General features: G+C 42.9%; 1 protein-coding gene across 1 annotated transcript; it reads left to right on the forward strand.

Moving 5' to 3' along the window:
- The first annotated feature begins 5,879 nt into the window (after positions 1-5,879).
- Positions 5,880-15,932, forward strand: SLC35G1 (solute carrier family 35 member G1). Its single transcript, XM_045878453.3, has 3 exons — positions 5,880-6,137; positions 10,653-10,833; positions 12,876-15,932. Exons 1-3 carry the CDS (start codon positions 5,960-5,962, stop codon positions 13,612-13,614), a joined length of 1,098 nt encoding a protein of 365 aa, XP_045734409.1. The 5' UTR covers positions 5,880-5,959; the 3' UTR covers positions 13,615-15,932.
- Positions 15,933-18,883: the final 2,951 nt, after the last annotated feature.

The following is an 18,883-nucleotide window of genomic DNA, read 5'->3' on the forward strand; positions in this document are numbered from 1 at the left end:
TCCTGGGAACCTCATAGATGGTGTTCCTACCATGACCCTCACTCAGGTTACCAGCTGGTAGATATCTACATCTGTGGGGGCCCTATGCCTCAACAGCCAAACACCTGCCCTCAGTTCTACTCACAAGCCTGGGGATGCAAGTCCTGGGTGGCAACTTGGCTGGGAATGGAACAATGGTCCAATGGGTGGTGGAGCCTTAAACAGCACAATGACATCCAGATTTCCTTGTCGCGCAAGGCCACCCCATCCTCTTGCTCTAACAATCACTGTATACCACTCGCCCTCTCAGTCTTAGAACCCAATGCCACATCATGGGCTGTAGGAATCACTCTCCTCTTATCACTCTATAGGGACTGACCCCATGGCCAAGTTTATGATTAAGTCCATGTTCGCCCCAAGCCTTGCAGTCGACCCTCAGAGTCAAACAGAAAATAACTCGCCCTGGCACATCCCTGGGTCCCTCATCCACACGCATCAAGCGTCTATTGCGCAACTGGTAGGTATGACTAACGCCTCCCACCAAGCACTTAACCACTCAAATCACTCCTAGTGTCTGACTTCTGGATCTGTATAAAGCCCAGTCCCATCCAATACCTAGGTGTCATCCTCAACCAGTCTACCACGTCACCTCCCACCTTGGCACTGGGGACCGCAGATTATCCCTTTCTGGCTCCACTACCACTGTATGGCAACTATTCCTCTCCCATCACGGGCCACAGTCGGGTCTGTACGCCTAACAACACTTTTTTTTTTTTTAAGATTTTTTTTTTTTTTAAGATTTTATTTATTTGCGAGAGAGAGAATGAGAGACAGAGAGCATGAGAGGGAGGAGGGTCAGAGGGAGAAGCAGACTCCCCGCCGAGCAGGGAGCCCGATGCGGGACTCGATCCCGGGACTCCAGGGTCATGACCTGAGCCGAAGGCAGTCGCCCAACCACTGAGCCACCCAGGCGCCCCTAACAACACTTTTCTGGCTTGTGATCAAGGTGTATACATCTGCATCACCCCGTGAGATCAATCATGCACGCTTGTCAGTCTCTTACCCGATCTTTCAGTCCTCCCTGGGAGCGATGCCCCACTCATATGGAGACATCCTAGCTGCCCTCGACGCTCCCCCACGGCCATCCCTCTTATCGTGAGCCTGCTGGCCACTTCAGGTGTTGCCCTTGGCGCCACTGGTGTCGGGATGTCTCAGGTTCAGTACCAGGGGTTAACTCAACAACTCACGGCGGATTTTTCTGCCCTCACTCAGTGGGCCCTGGCCCTGCAGCGGCAACTCAATTCACTGGCCTCAGTGGTCCTCCAAAACAGGCACGGGCTCGACTTGCTCACGGCTGTGCAAGGGGGGCTCTGCCTCTTCTTACAGGAGCAATGTTGTTTCTATACTAATGAGTCAGGGGTGGTCCAAGAAACTCTGACCCAATTACAGGAACGAGTACATTGCCGGTGGGAATCACTCCAGCGGACAACTTGGTGGGATACCCTCTCACAATGGTTCCCTTGGTTCGCCCCCCTCGTTGGCCCCCTCCTATTGCTTCTCCTCATAGTAGCATTTGGTCCTTGTATTCTTAATGCCCTTACTAGGTTTATCACTACTCAAATTGCTAAATCAGACTCCAGTTACTCCTTACTCATTATCACCCCTTAGAAGATGAAAGTGCCCTCTAAACTAGGTGTTTAAAGGGGGCATCAAAGGGGGGAAATGATAAGGAAAATCTGTGTCTTAAGATGGCGGACAGAGCCAGCGAGACAGTCCCAGCCCTTGCCCCGGGGCTCTTCTGGATTCTTCTCCCTGCCCCGCTTCGCCCGTACGCGCCCCAAGTGCCAAGTATGCGGAAGTAGCAGTGTATAAATTGCCCCCTTTGTTTGTGCTAAGGGCTCAGATCTTTGGAGACCACTCTCCTCTGAGCCTGCCAGCCTTAAATAAACCTCCTATCCTCCAAGATCTCCGAGTGCCACTTGGTTTTTCTGTTGGGCAATCCAGTCCAGGTTCCATCACATTATTTTATTTTTTAAGGATTTTATTTATTTATTTGACAGAGCACACGAAGGGGGAGTGACAGGCAGAGGGAGAGGGAGAAGCAGGCTCCCTGCTGAGCAAGGAGCCCAAAAGGCAAGGCGGGGTTCAATCCCAGGACCCTGTGACCTTGACCTAAGGTGAAGGCAGTTTAACCAATTAACTGACTGAGCCACCCAGGTGTCCCGGGAGGGCTGTTTTAATCTGATCAACCCCTTGTGCCTGTCATCCAATCAGGTTTTTGTCATCTATCTATCACAAGGGAAAGGGTGGAGGGCTCCTTCCAGGGTGGTGTAAAATCCTGTTAACGGTGGTTTCCTCTGAGGGCGGGGTGCCTTGTCCCTGCCTGCGTGCCTGCCTTCCAACTATCCTTCATCACCACCCCTCTTCGACTTTCATCTTCCTTCTTCCTTAATGACACCAGAACGGTGGGAGTGCCACCCACTGTGGTTACCTGGCATTAAGAGTGAGGGCCCCTGTTCTCACTAAAGGATTGAATTCCTTGAGAAGCAGAATTTCAGTTGGAACACTGCATGATTTTGCCTACAGAAGCAATGCTGCTTCGTATGAGTCCACAAATCCTGTCCACTCCATCTGCCAGCTACCTCAAAAGCAGTCCTTCCTCCCTGCCTCCTCTGCCCTGAGGTCAGAACCTCAGACTAGTGCAGTGGGCTCTGAGCTGGTTTCTCTCCATCTCAGGATTCTGCCCCACCCTTCATCCTGTGGGGGAAGCCCACCTCTCTCCAACTGTAAGTCATTGTCACCAGAGTCTAGAAATAACAATGCTCAAAGAAAAACTTAGCTCCTCCATGCCTCTGCTGGGTAGAGCTGCAACTTGGAGCGAGTCTTCTGACTTAGTCTGGTCCATATTTTCCTTATCAGTTGCTTTTTATATTTCTGTGGCTCTTGTTTGTTTAGCAAACAAGAAAAACTAAAGTGACTGCTATCTTTCATACATCACTGTTGGCAGCAGAGGGGAAGGAAGTGAAAGGGAATAAAATGCAAGACCCAAATCATTCCATCACCCTTAAGTCACCCTAGTCAATACTGGTGTGGTACCTATTTTCTTCTCCCTTTTTGAGGATGGTATTGAAAGTGAAGTAGTCAAGATATTTCTTGGTCAAATCATCCAATTCTTTCTTCCTTACACATCCTAACCACCATCTTTACTATTTGAAAAGGGAAACTAACAGGGTTCCTGGACCCAATTCCACTGGGGAGGGGTGTGGGCAGTGGGAGGTTTCCCCACACAAACAATAATTCTCCAGACACCAGCTGGGTGTCCTATAAGTCAACTCAATTCTGACCCTATTTACCCAGAGATAGTGTCAGACCCCACAGTTTAGGGACTCAGTCCTACGAGGCTGCTCCCCACCCATTCAGATGCCAATTACACATCCAGGTTATTTCGTGTGCTTCTGACCCACCAGCTATAGATGGGGGAGTTCCCAAGACCCTCGCCTCAGGTTTGATGAATTTGCTACAGCAACTCACAGAACTAAGAGAAGCATTTTACTCCCTAAATCACCAGTTTACTATAAAAAGCTATAATCAGGACTAGCCAGATGGAAGAGAGCCATAGGGCAAAGTATGGGGAAGGAACTCAGGGCTTCTTTGTGCTCCCCAGGAGACCCATTCTCCCAGTACCTCCACGTGCTCACCAACAGGAAGCTCTCCAAACTCCATCCTTTGGAGGTTTTTATGGATGATTCATTATATAGGCATGATTAATTAAATCACTGGCCATTGGTGACTGAACTCAATCCCTGCCCCTTCCTCTTCCCCACAGGTGTCCAGGGGGACTGCCAATGCCAACCCTCTAATCACTGGATGGTTTCCCTGGCAACAAGGCCCCCTGTCCTTAGGTGTTTTCCGATAACCTCATTAACATAAACCCAGTTGTGGTAGAAAGAGGTTTGTTATGAATCACAAGATGCCCATTACACCTTTATGGCTCTGAAGCTATTTTAGGAACTAAGGACAAAAGACCAAATATTAAGACACAAGTTGCTTCCATTGTTCTTATTGCTCAGGGAATTCCAAGAGTTTTGAGAGCTGTGAGCCCAGAACCTTGGCTGAAGAGCAAATAAATATGTGAATGACCGAATATATACTTCCTGTAAATCACAATATTGCAGGGACTCTTCAAACACTCTGCACATCTAAGTCTTACAAATAAATGCAGTTGTGAAACTGCACTTGATTTCTAGATGTTTGGAGAAATTTTTTGGTTCTTGCTTCATAATCATGATCTATCACCTTCACCACCCTTCCCTACAATTTCCCCACTAAAATACCACCACCACCACCACCACCAACAACAAAATCAGTTTCATATGTTTTATAAGCAGCCTTAAATTCTTTTTAAGACAAGGCAAAAGTATATGTTCACCAAGTTAGAATTCAGGCGGCCATTTGTCCCAGCTTGCCTACAACAATCCCGGTTTATGCCTATTGCCCTGCATAATTTTTGAAAGCTCCTTCTTCCACCCTATAAAAGGGCGGGTCCAGTTTAGAGGATAAATTATATGTTCACCTTATATAAAAATACACCTTGTGAGGTGCCTGGGTGGCTCAGTCGTTAAGCGTCTGCCTTGGGCTCAGGTCATGATCCCAGGGTCTTGGGATTGAGCCCCACATCGGGATCCCTGCTCCGCGGGAAGCCTGCCTCTTCCTCTCCCACTCCCCCTGCTTCTGTTCCCTCTCTTGCTGTGTCTCTTTCTGTCAAATAAATAAAATCTTTTTTTTTTAATAAAAAAAATACACCTTGATTTTTCAGTAAAGTGCTTTTCAGGTGACACTGTGCTTTTGCCCACATCACTGGACTTGATTTGCACAACTCTGCAAAATAGGAAGGGAAATAATTTTATCTCAAATAACCAAGGCCTCAAGTAGTAGGTGGTGACTATCCAAGGTCACATACTCAGGGACAGAATCAGAGGCAGAACCCAAGATTCCTGACTTCAGTATTTTTCAGCTGTTGACCAATTTTTGCAAATACCTGAGTAAAGACAAACTCTACTCTCATGGTTGGTAATCTGCTTGCACTTGGACCTAGAACAATTTAGGCAGGTTCATCCCTGCCCAGACACTGTCCTTTCACATTTAAAGCAAGCAGAGATGAAAGAAGAATCACCTAAACATAAAGAGCCTATTAGTGAATTCCAGGAATCCTGGGGCCAAATGACATATGTTTTTTTTACGTTACTGGGCGCAATTATGTCAGATTATTGGAATCTTACATCTAACCAAATTAGGATGTCTCAGTTAACAACCAAAAAAAGAAATTAAAAAAAAAAAAAACCAATAATGAATGCCTACTGTTACAAAGAACATATAAATAGGTTCTGCCCCAGTCTTACAGATATATTTTCCCTATGGTTATGTGCTAATCCTTTTTTTTTTTTCTTCTTACCTAAAACCAGGAAAATTCTACCTTCCCTGGATAACTGGCAAGGAGACAAAGACAGGCACAGTGTTTGGCAAGGTCTCCAGGGTACTCCAGAGGTGCTGAATGGGTGCCACACCATTAAATAAACGCACACTCTCCTAACCTCCCCACGGCCTAGCCCAAAAGAAGGCCACAGGACCCACACGCGTTCCCCTCCCTCTCTTTGCATCGACAGAAAGGGGTCCGCTGTGCCTGGGGAAGGATGACTCCAAGCCACTGGCCAGGCTAGCCGGACCGCAGCAGAGGGGAGGACGCCCTCGGACTAGTTGTGGGAACCAGCGCCAGACCAGGGAGGTGGCCGGCCTCCTCCTGCGCAGGAGGCTTCAGGAGCCGAAGGTAAGAGGGCAGCGGAGGACAAGCGCGGTCCCCGGCGAGGGGAGGAGGGCCGCGCGCGCATGCGCCCCGCCCCACCGCCGGCCGGAAGAGCAGGGCAGCGGAGCCGCTGCTCCCCGCGCTAGTCGCCGCGGCGCGGGGGAGAGCGCCGGCCGCGCGATGCGGCCCCTGGACAGCGCCGGGGCAGCCGAGGTGCCAGAGCCCGGGCTGCGGCTGACGGAGGACGCGCCTCAGGGCGCGATCGAGGAGCCCGCGGCGGCCGAGGCAGCGGGGACGCCCGGCCCCGGCAGGTGCTGGCTGTTCGGCTCCTCGCCGTGCGCCTTGTGTGCTCCGCAGGGTGAGTGTGGGGTGCAGACCCGGGCGCGAGTCTTGCCCCTGGGGTAGGGGTGGGAGTGCGGACGCCAGGGGGCGAGGGTCCCCTTAGCTGCGGGCCGGGGGCGCAGTGAGGACCTCGCCCCCCATCCCTACCCTGCTCAGAGCTGGGGAAAACCCTCGAGCCCTCACCTGGGGGTCTGCAAAGCAGAAGCCCCTTTCGTCCCCGCTGGCGCGAAGACTGGAGAAAGTTTCTGATTGTGTTTGGAACCCTTTTGGGATTCTGAAACTGTTCCTATAATTAAAGTGTTGCGGGCAGGACCGCCGAGTCAGATTGCAGTTCGGTGCGTCCTGCCGGAGGTTGGAGGTTGGGGGATCAGTTAAGAGGCCATCTCGCAGCCAGCTGAGGTTGGGAGGGAGCTAAACTACGAACACTTATGACGGTGGTAAGCGGTGTTCCTTCAAGAGGAAGTTGAAAAGCACAGAGTACGGGGCGCCTAGGTGGCTCAGTCCTTTAAGCGTGGGACTCTTGATCTCGGCTGAGGTCTTGATGTCAGGGTTCTGAGTTCAAGTCCCGAGTTGGGCTCCATGCTGGACATGGAGCCTACTTAATTAAAAAAAAAAAAAGGCAAGCATAGAGTCTAGAAAATGTTTGCCTCAGAATCTTAGAATCTTAGGAAGGCAGAGTTTAGTGGGACCACTGGTTCTTAAACTTTTGGGGTTAGGAGGACTTTTTTGTTGTAAATTTTTACAATATATCCGTAACAGCTCACACTGAACTAAACCAGATTTCCATTATTAATATAATGAATATTTTGTGATTTTTTTCCCCTATTTTTAAAATTTTGAATCATTATATCACAGACCTGAAACAAATATAGGACTTTCTTAGCAACTAATCCTAAACAAGGCAGATGCACAACCTTACATAACATTTTTAAAAGGTTCACAGACTTGTCTCCAGAGCGCAGTACCCTGTGTAAAATCACCTTGATCTTGTTCAACCTCTTCCTTCCACAGATGAGGAAAGTGAAGCCCAGGAAGGTGAGGGCTTCGGGGCGGGGGTTGCCTTGTTTTCCCTAGATCTGGCATGTGTGGGTGAGACATGGCACAGGTCCCTGCAGCACCACGGTTAAGGATCCCAGCATGCCAGAGACCCAGGCCAAGGTCCTTTGTGTTGACCACAGTGCTACTTTAAGCACATTCCTCCTTAAACTCCACCAACCACCTGGAGCATCTTCCTAGAAGAAGAGGAAAAAGTAGATCTCCTTTCAAGACAAAGTTACACAGTCTGCATCATCTCATCCTCTGGGTGACCTCCACGAAACGTGACCCTGGATTTCTATGCCTCTTCCCCAACCCCATTTCCCCCTTTCTGTATTATGAACTTTCCGCAGTTTAGAGAGATGAACCCCAGAAGATGATTCTTGCTCCATTTTTGTCCTAAATGCTAACAGAAATGATCAGACTTCTGATTCTTTATGCATGGGCTGGTGGCTCCAGAGTAGGGGTCACTTCAAGCTGTGCTGACCAGATGTGCAGTCCGTGAAGAGGTGAATTTCTCACTTTATCAGTTATTATGGCTGAATGTCATTTTGGTGGAATGCTGAGTCAGTCCTTACGAACTCTTAAATGTTTCTGCTGTTGTGAGCCAAAGAGGAAAACTGTACACTCAGGCAGCACATGGCAAAATGATAAACCTATATAAGCGACTGCACTTAGGAATCTTGAGTATTTTAACTTCAAAGAAAATTGCTAATAGTAAGACTTAGTTATAGTTATCGTAAGATAAGCAGATAATACTCTGAAAACAGGATTGCCAGAGAAATGTTGTCATCGAACTTTGTGACAGTATCATTTTAATGGCTTGATCATGGGTATCTCAAGAAAGCTCATTTTCAAGTTCAGGTTGAAACTGTTAAACCAGTTTTCTACATTCTTGGATAACCTTCACAGACAGCATACAGCTATCCTAAGACATCTATTTATTTTCTTGAATGACAGTGTGGATCTTGGACTGAAGCAAGGAGAAGTTGTCTTCGATGTGTGCCCCTGGAAGGAGTTCTCTAGTGTAGCACTGGTTCTCAAGCTGGTGGAGCTTTTTACCGTTGCAGAGATCCTGTATCAGTGGGTCTGGAGTAGGGCTCAGGAATTGAAGTTTAAAAAGTTAACTCAGTCAATTCTCATTCCCAGCCAGAGTTGTGAATCACAGTTTAAAGCAGAGGATAGAAAAACTGAGCAGCTTTTCAGTTTTCTTCTAACTTGGGAAATTGCACTGTGGCCACTTAATCTGAATTATTTAGAGTTGCCAAATTATTAGCTATGCTTGTAGTGGAATATGATCATAGAAGCACATTACATAAGCAAATGCCTCTTTGGATTATGCTACTCTCTTGTTCATCTCCATTGGCAGAATGGAAATTATTATTCAGTAAGAGACATGTCCGCCTGAGTAGAACCAGGCCTCACCTTCATAACAAATAACCAAGCTCAGCCAGGCCTTGTAACAACTGCCCTGTCCCAGTCAGCAATCATGGGCCTTAAGTGTTTATAGGCAAGAAAATATGTGAGTGGCTATGTTTTAAGAGACAAGATAATCAGAACCAGGGGTGTAAAATTAAGTTTTAAAAGAGTTAAAATGTCATGTTAAGTTAAAATATTCCTGGAGAAAAATTTAAAAGTTTAGGTTGGAGAAGATCCTTGAAATATAGACCAGGGAGATGTTTTCTGTCTTTGATCTTCCTGTTCTGTCTGAGGGTGTAGGTCCTATGTATGAGTTGGGCTTCTTTTAAGAAAAACTATTTTATTTGGACCTGAACTCTGAAATTTCAGAAGTTGAACTCTCAGGCTGACCACAGCCAAGGCATGTATTTTGTGGTGCTTAACTTGGAAGTCTTCTAAAGTTTCCTTCTCATGGGCTGAGTATGTGCAGTTTGTTTCTGTGGTATCTGAGCACATAGGTAGTGAACAGAATGTGGAGGATTCTGGCACTTACAACCTATCGCCCTTGACATGACGACGACCGCTAGCTCCAAATGATTTTTTTCGGCTGTGCACCTGGAACAGGAAAAGGGAGAGGCCTCTGACCACAGTGGCATCTTTCACTACACACGTCAGGCTGTAGAATGCTCCTGGAAAGATTGTGCATCATCATACTTTGGTCCCAATTCACAAAGTGTTTGTCACTCATGGGCGAAGGTATCTCGCGGCTGTGAGGATGTTGAAATGTATTACCTGGTGTTTGCATTTATCAGAGGAGGGCATTTTTTAAAAAAACATTATTATGCAATACCATTCTATAGCTGAGTAACACATTGTAAATTCCTAGACTGGAATGATGATCCTAGTTTTACTATAAATTGCAAGTGCCCAAACAGTACACCCTTCTGTTTTGCTGTACTCTTAACTGATGAGGGCCAGTAGTGTTTCCTTCTTATTCTCTCCTTGTTTCTGTATTTGTTTCAAAAAAGAAAAAAATATTAATATATCCCTCAGTGAGTCACCTATCTTTTAGGGAGTTCTCTGCTTATCCTGTCCCTTTTTGCTTCCCTCTGAATGGTGGGGCGGGGAGGGGGTATGAGACTGAAAACAGGTTCTACTCCTGTTTTAGGTAACTAAGATATAGGAAGTGGTGAAACAAAAGTTTAATGCTCATACAGACTGTCATTAATGGATTGAATATGTGATGCTTTAGAGAAAGCAGAAGTTTCCTGGTTCAGAGCTAGGCAAGAAGGTGCCTAGGTGTTTAACGACGGTTCTAATTTTTAAAAAATTTTGTTTTAAAGCACTTTGAGGTCAGAAGGGTAGATACCCTAGCCCCCTGCCCTTGAAGAGTTTATGCTCTAAACGGAGTATCAGTCGTAAACCATGAAAAGTAAAAGATTTGATTAACGGTTCAAAATAACAAAACAGAGAGCCTTCTGTTGCCAGTGGTGTTAGACTTGGTGTCTTTCCATGAAGTTCTCTCATATTCTTTCATTCAGCAAATATTTAATCAGGGTCTTCCATGAGCCAGGCATAAACGAGACAGTGAGGTCCCAGCCTGGAAGAGTTCACAGGCTTGTGGGGGAAGTAAGATAATCAACAAGTAGCCATATGACACAGTTATAAACTGTTGTCCAGAAAAGAACACTTCCTTTATAAAACCTGGTTCACCAGTGAGATGCTATAAATTATCACTTGGAAGCATTTTTCTCTAGCCATCTTGACAAGCATTTCTTAAAGATTTCTCTCACCGTCTTGGCAAGCATTTTTACTTTTTTGATTTGTAAGTGAGGGGTGATTCCTCAGTGAGCCAAAGGAAATCCATTTTATAGGGTAAAACTGCATTTAAAAATTAATGGGTTTAAATTGTTGCTTTCCTCAATGATTCTTCATTCTTGGTGGGGAAATGGTTCGGGTCCAGAGAATGGATATGCTTAGGAAATAGCATTGGTAGCCTGTTAGCCATTAACACTGTTCCATTTTTCTCAATTCCTAAGTGAAAATAATAAAACATATACTTGGAAGCAAGGACTAACCAGAACTTAATCTTTTTCAGAAGCCAAGAAGAAAGCACCCTGTCCTGGACTTGGCTTGTTTTATACATTATTGTCCGCCTTCCTTTTCTCAGTGGCCTCTTTATTTGTTAAAAAAGTGCAAGACGTCCATGCTGTAGAAATTAGTGCATTCCGATGTGTGTTCCAAATGCTAGTCATTATCCCTTGCTTAATATACAGAAAGTAAGTATTTCTTATCTGCAAAGTAGAAGGTATCAACAAATGTTTGTAAATCTTTTGAACTGCTTGAATTATTCTATAGCGGATGCTTTATCCCTCCCATAGATTAACCAGTTCCTACACCCTTTGGCTCTGATTACTAAATAGTCACAAGGACCCACCCACAGAAGACGCTCTCATAAGCACAAACCACATGCCCAGCGAAGGAGGGGAAAGAGATTCAGTTATTCTCCATTCCCCATTTTGAGAACAAAGCATTCCTTGTACACAATTCCCTCCATCTTGTACCACTCTCCCTTCTTTCCCTTGGCATAACTGGTATTTAGAAGAAAAAAGGAAATGAGAAAAAGTCGTGGTGTCTCCTAATATCAATGTTTCTTTAAGTAGAATGGGCTGCTCTGTTATCAGGGCAAACAGAAGGTTACCATAATAATATCCAGGTCTTCCCCCCCTAGGGTGATGTGGGAAAGGGAAAAGGTAATCTTGAGCAAGGCCTTTTTAAATAGTTTCATACTTAGTGTCCTCATCTGTGAACTGGAGGGAACTATACTCTTTGTCTTCTATCTGGCACCTTGGCTGCAAGGGCCAAATAAAATTGATTATAGCTCAGAGCACTTTATGTAGAATGTAACAGTATTTGAAAACTATATTCCCCATCCTTCCTGTCCCTATCCAGCACCTCTTTCCCTTCCATATAGAACCCCCTCCCCACCCTTTCCCAGGTTAAAATTATGCCTCTCTCACACCATTATAACCTCTACCCACCCCTGTGTACTTAGAGGCCTTGGAGAAAAGACCAGTTGGATGCCTGGTGGCAGTCTGTGGTTCTTTCTCTCTTTGGGCAAAAAGGCTTAAACCCTAAACTAAATGCTTCAGTCATGTGCCACCAGTCTCCTTGTATCTCTAACACAGTACAGATGCATTTGGAATAGTGTCACTCCGTATCCTGAGGATTTGGTGAAAAAGGTGAAAATTTACTAATTAATATTGTCAGACATTCTTTTGTAAGTGTGGATAAGTCTCAGTATTTTAGGAAATGATGGTGAGACTTCAGAAATTTCTAAGGGTGGTAACAGACCACTGATGCTAACACAATTATCTTCCCCATAGTAGAATTGGCAGGGGAAGGCATTGGAAGAATTTTTTAAATCCTTAGCACCAATCTGTTTTGACCTATTTTATGTTTCATTATCATGGAAGATGATACGGTATTCCAGGTATTTTCAAGGTATGAGTCAAAGGTGACCTATGCTTTCATTTCTAACTCCAGAGACCCAGGAGTCCTCATGTCAGGCCTACAGGCTAGCCTTCAGATAGGTGTTCAGTGCTGACACCAGGTCAGCAAGCTGACTACCCTGACATGTACCCAGCACTTTGCTTGGTAAATATTTAATAAAAAGAAAATTGAGTGGCAGTTATTATACTTATCCAAATGCTATATGTTCTTTTTCAGTATATTTTAACTCTTCCTGCAGAGAACAATGAAAAGTTGTCGCACATTCAATGGCTAAAATAAATTCTAGCATTACCTCAGCTTTTATAGAAAAACTCGTAAGATTGGCAATGCATACTAGCCAGGACCAAATTTTCTTATGTAGGACAGCTCAATCTTGAAATTGTATTTATTATAAAAATCACGTATTGTCATTGTAGAAAATTGGGGGAAAATAAAGAAGAAAAATTATCTATGAGTCTACCTGTTAAAGTTTACCCACTATGAACATTACAGTACATTTTCCTTTTTGTCTTACTTGCAAGCCTGTATAGACATAGGAAAAATTAGATTTGCTTAATTATAATTAAACTATTTATGGAGTTCTCTTTTGCTATTTTTGCTTATACTGTGAACACTTACCTGTTTTTAGCTATAATTAGACACCATTTTTTAAAGGTGTATACTATTAAGTTGTGGGCATTATAATTAATTTACTAGTCCCTTATTTTTTGACAGTTAGGACTTCAAAAATAGTGTTTAATCAAGAATTGCAATATTAAAAACAAATACCAAGTTGGTTTAATGTGCGTTCCTCCATTTGAATTCACAGAACTGGGTTTATAGGCCCCAAGGGTCAACGAATTTTCCTCTTGCTCAGAGGAGTCCTGGGTTCCACCGCCATGATCCTACTGTACTACGCTTTCCAGGCAACATCCCTTGCCGACGCCACTGTCATCACGTTTAGCTCGCCCGTGTTCACGTCTATCTTTGCTTGCATATTTCTCAAAGAGAAATACAGCCCTTGGGATGGCCTCTTCACCGTCTTCACTATCACTGGCGTGATCCTTATCGTGAGGCCCCCGTTTCTGTTTGGCGCCAGCGCCGCGGGCAGGGGCGAAAGCTACTCCCTTCACCTGAAGGGCACGATCGCAGCGGTCGCGCACGCCGTGTTCGCCGCCCTGACCCTGGTCATCCTCAGAAAGATGGGTAAGTCCGTGGACTACTTCCTGAGCATCTGGTATTACGTCATCCTCGGCCTCCTGGAGAGCATCATTGTCCTCTTCATCATCGGGGAATGGAGTCTGCCCTACTGCGGGTTGGACAGGCTGTTTCTCATCCTCATCGGCCTGTTTGGTTTGGGGGGTCAGGTGTTTCTCACGAAAGCCATCCAAATAGAAAAAGCAGGGCCAGTGGCAATAATGAAGACTATGGATGTGGTCTTCGCTTTCATCTTCCAGATTATTTTCTTTCACGATGTGCCCACGTGGTGGACGGTGGGCGGGGCCCTGTGCGTCATAGCCAGTAGCACGGGCGCGGCCGTGCGGAAAGGGTGCCAGGGCGCCAAATGAGGCTTCGCTGCTGAGTGCGCGGTCCCCCGGTGCGGACCCGCCCCGCGTGCACGCACCTGGAAAATCTGCATTTCCTTCGCTGATTATACTTAATAAATTTCATAATTAAAGTACCATTTTTGAATATGGTATGTCTTTAATTAGCTAAGAATTAACCAGTGTGGTCTAGCAATTTTTTTTCCCTCAATTGTTTCGGTTTTGGTTTCTCTTTGGGTTTTTTGTTGTTGTTGGGGTGGCATCGGTAAGAGGACAGATCATTAGTTGGAAAAAAGACTGCAAAATGTTCTATGACTGGTATAAATATATGTAATTTTTTAAAGTGTATTTTTGGTATTGATGGGATATAGGTGGGTAGGAAATTTTAGATGCTCTTTTAGCAGTGTAGAGGCTAAGAAACTTACTGATTATAATGCTGCTATAATTGGTATTATGTTGGAAATTCATTTGAAACCTAATTCCATTTAGGAGGCCAAAGCTGAAACTTGGAAAAGGTGCCTACTTAATGGTGTTAATAATACAAATGAATTAGCCTTATTTTCAAGGCTTTTATAAATGATTATCTTTCTTTTAACCCATACGAGTGCCTTTTCATTTTGATGCCAGAATTTTTATATGTAAACTTTAAAAAAAAAAGTTTTTGATCACCAGGTTTGGCTAGAAGTTTTCTGCTCAGTGGCATTCACAACTGTAGCTATCGTTCTATAATTTTAAGTTGTCCTCTGTTTTTTTGAAACTGCACTACATTTTTCTTAACTTTCTAAGGTTTCAGGTCTTTAAACCACAAGAGAGAAATCTTGGCATAACCAATGTGCACATTTCCATGCTGAAGTATTTTCCCCTCACTAGAAATGTGATTTTCTATAAATTCTCTTTGAATTTATAGTGTGATGCCAAATAAAATTTTCTCAGGATTTTATTAGGTTGAACCATATAAAATTGCTGAAATTTTACCTTTTTAACTTACAAAAACCATAGTTTCTTACGGATCACCCTAATAGATACCTCCCTTATCCTTTCTACACCAAATATTTAAAAGACTGTGGCATATATTTTTTTAAAACAACTTTAAAATACAGCAGTCCTATTAAGCTTATTTTTATAGTCCTTTTCCCTTACGGAATTATATATAATAATGCTTCGTGTTACTTGTTAAATGTTAAGACACGGATTCATGGTTGATTGACTTTTGTAGTTTCTTGAACAGAAAAATTCACTGTTAAATTCTAGTGTATCAGTATGGTATTAAATGGCAGTGCCGTGGTACCATGATACTCACTTCATGAATTCAAGTAGCATTTTTTATCTGGAACTTCATCAGGCCAATACTCTGCAGTTAAAGAGAGAGTGTAATATTTAGGAAGGCCTGGGAGATTAATCAGGAAGTAGAGAGTACACGCAAATGATTCTTTATCACAATGAACCCTTTATTGGTGAAGCTATGATGGTTTCCAACTCTTACTGTCCAACCTAGCATCTGTTATTATCTTAAGCCTGCAGATTTGAAAGATTATAGGCTCTTTCTCTCCCTTTCATCATAATTCTTCCAAAGAAAGAAAGAACTTGGCTTCTGAGGTTTATGCCTTGGTGAGAAAGGATCTTTTCCAATAGTTCCAAAAGGAAATTTTTAGCTTGCTGATCTTCCCAAATGCTTCCCACCTGACAAACTCTAAATGAAGTCTACTTAGGGGAGTCACACTATCATTATAACTTTAGCCTAATACACAATTTTGGGAGTTTAGAGTTGAAGAAGCATCATTTTGCAAAGGTCTTAGATAGTTACAGAATCCGAGCATTTTAGAGCTCAAAGATTAGAAATCCTCTTGTAGGAGCCACGCTGCACAGATAGAGAGGCTGGGAAGGGGATCTGCCCAAGATGGGTTTCCATGGCCTTCTCCTTTCCCTTATTTCCATGACAAAGTATGGAAAGTAAACCACTGCTTAAGCTACCTAAGGTAAATTAACTCAGGGAACCCTCTCCTGGTTCTTTACCTTGCACAATAAAAGAACCTATGGGACTTTGAGGGTTAAATCCCTTTGGGCCTGTACACTAGAGACATGTTTTATTTCAACAGTGTGTGGTTTAAGTACTTGAATGTCACAATATATACCAAGGTTGGAGAAAATGTTCCTTCTCTCAACTTTTACAGGGTGTCATTCTTCAACACTTTCATAATGTCTAAGGTATATACAAGGATGTGTATTGTAACAATTATGGTTGTGTATATTTTGCAAAGACTGTAGTTTCTATATCTTGAAAATATTTTCATAAATCGTTTTTATTTTATAAATACTAATAAAGTTAATACGAAAGAAGGCTATAATGTTGGTTTTTATGATTATAGCAAATGTGCTCGCCAATTTCCTTTTTCATCCATGTGTTTCAAAATTCATTTTATAAAGGATATTGATCCCTAGTCTTTCAGCTGTGATGTAATCTCAAGTTTCAATCTGTTTTGTTGGGTTTTTTTAAGATTTTACATATTTGTCAGAGCACAAAGCAGGGGGAGCAGCAGAGGGAGAGGGAGAAGCAGACTGTAGTTAATACTGTAGAGTTGAACATTCTCCACTTCAAAATGATTCCCAGTTCAGGGTCCTTACTCCTGAGCAGCTTCCCCAGGAACTACAGGAACAGTCTAATGGATTCCAAACCTCATTTGACTCTCTCCTGCCAGCACATAATTCCACTGTTGGGCAATTCGCAATTTCCTGGCTGATCTGCCCACATAGGTGGCCAAGGGTCACCAGTCTTATGCATAGGTGTTGCCACCTTTCCAGTTCTGGCTTTAGCTCTGATCTTCTGTATTACATTTGGCTCTGGCTGGGGAATGAGCCTGATTTTCTATGTGTTTCCCATGCACTACATACTACTACATACTGGATACATACTACACTCAGTATGGCTCTTCTAGCCCCTTGAATCCGCTTGCTCAGTAAACACAATTAATCTCTTGAGGGTAATCTAGTGGTAAGAGAGCCAGATGTCTTTATGTAACATGTTGGCCTCTAATGTAGGTGTATAGAGCTGTGGTCAGCACTGGGCATTAGAATTTGATTCTTAGGGTGTAGGTTGGGCACATGAAGCCTGAGCACCACACCAATCACACCATTATATGGTGCCTTTGGTCCCTTCTGTGAAATTTAATACAGCTACCAAATTCACTTGGAATTCTGCAAGATGCCCTAACAAGGACTCTGTGATCCACAAAGACCCATCCAAGTTTTAGCCTATTTGAACAATGGTTTGGAGCTGGACTTGGAAAACCAATTCAAAGAGAGCCTGTGAAACTTTGCACTGCCCATCATCTCCTAGAAACTGAGGCGGGGGGGGGGGGGCTTTATTAGAAGGAGGGTAAGGAGAAGACATATCTTGTGTCAAGGCAGGGCAGGAAATGTTGCATCACAGAAGTCCAGTCCACAGGAAATGTTCCACTGGGTTGCACAAGGTACCATGCCAGCTATCATCTATTAAGGCAGATTTGTAATAATATAAAACAATGCTATTCTCACTAATTTTTTAAATAGTTATTTTTCATAAGAATATTATTTATGTTAACATGGAATTTTAATAATTTTTTTTGTTTTGCCTTCAAATATGGTAAATATCTCTCTATATAACGCACATAACAGAAGCTCTTTGGAGTTCTCAATAATGTTTAAGAGAGTAAAGGAAAATAAAAACAAAAAGTTCCCAAGCTGTGGATTTAATATATAGTGTTACCAAATTTGAAACCTTAAAAAAAAAAAAAAACAATGATTAGGCCCACCATCAAATCTGCCAACTTTTTCATGAGGTTCTGATAGTTTGAAATGCAGCTCAGTAATAGTTTGTAAATTAGAAACATCTTTAATGTGATGTTCTATTTTAGATTGTGAAACAACTTTAAATGTACATAAGCGATCCAAATTATCTACCCAACAGAGGGCAAAGAAACAACAAGAAATCCAACTGGTCTATGCTCACAGGGTCATATCAAGTTGTCTCTTTTCCTTCCTACATATATGTTTTAGTTCCTTTGTACATGTGTTTTGGAAAAGTCAGAAGACTTTGATAATTTGCAGGTAAGTATGCATTGGTACAACTTCTATGAAGGGCAACTTAGCAACATCTATCAATTTACAAATGAACATGCTTTTTCACCCAGAAATTCCATTTCAGAAATTTATCTTATAGATATACTTGCTTATTGCAAAATAAAATGTACATGTTTATTCATTGCTGCATCACCTGTAATAGCAAAAAAAAAAAAATAGAGCTAGTTTAATGTTAAATACGTAATGGTACTGGTAATGGGTTAAATGACTAAATAAGTAGTGGTACTGAAATTTTCCTCTAAGGTTCTAGCTGAATTAATAATTAAATTTACATAAGACAGATTAACGGAAGAAAAAAAACCCACAAAGTTTTTATTACATGTGCACAGAGGCCCAATAATGAAATTGAGACCTAAAGAAATGACCAAGCAGGCAGTGTTTATGCTTTTTAGACAAAGAGATAGATGATAAATCTATGAGGAATGACAGGACAAAGATAACTTTGGGAGCTTCAGTTAGTAAGGAATTCTAAACTGTATTTGGGCTGGGTTAGTAAATTAGTAAAAAGTAACAAGGGTTGTTTATACAGCCTTCTTGGCTCTAAATTTCCAGTTCTGGTGATAAAGATACCTACTTCTTTGTCCAGGGAGTATACCTTTCACATGGGAGATTTTCTTTCCTGCTTTCAGGGGGATGGAGGAGGGTCCGAGTGTCCTTCTTGCATGGGCTGTCTCTTCAGTAACTTTTATTTAAAATATCCAATTGGCCAAAGTGGCACATTTGGGGGTGGCCTACTCTTGGCCCTTACAGTACATACATAAAATGAAATACAATACAGTAAAAACAAATTAAGGAAGAGCAAGAGAGCTTTCCACGTACTAATGTGGAGTAATCTTCAAGATTATTCAGTGGAAAAGCAAGATTCAGATAGTAGTACGGCATAGTATGTATTATTCATTTATATAAAAAGAGGGTGAACAGAATATTCTAAGAGGATACACAAGGAACTGGTAACACTGGTTGCCTTTAGGGAAAAGAATTTGGGGGCTGAAAGAGTGGAAAGGTGACTTTTCACTAAATTCCCTTTTATACCTTTAAAATTCTGAACCATATATGTATGTGACCTAGTCAAAAAACAAATAAAAAATAAACTGGTGAAACAAACAAACAAAAAAGACTTGTAGAAAGAAAGGGAGAAAAGAAAGGAAGGAGTAAAAGAGAGATATCCATATATATA

The sequence above is a fragment of the Mirounga angustirostris genome, unplaced genomic scaffold (genome assembly GCF_029215605.1).
Source record: "Mirounga angustirostris isolate CCGP_5_RB_7025 unplaced genomic scaffold, mMirAng1.0.hap1 SCAF_6, whole genome shotgun sequence".
Classification (NCBI taxonomy): Eukaryota; Metazoa; Chordata; class Mammalia; order Carnivora; family Phocidae; genus Mirounga; species Mirounga angustirostris.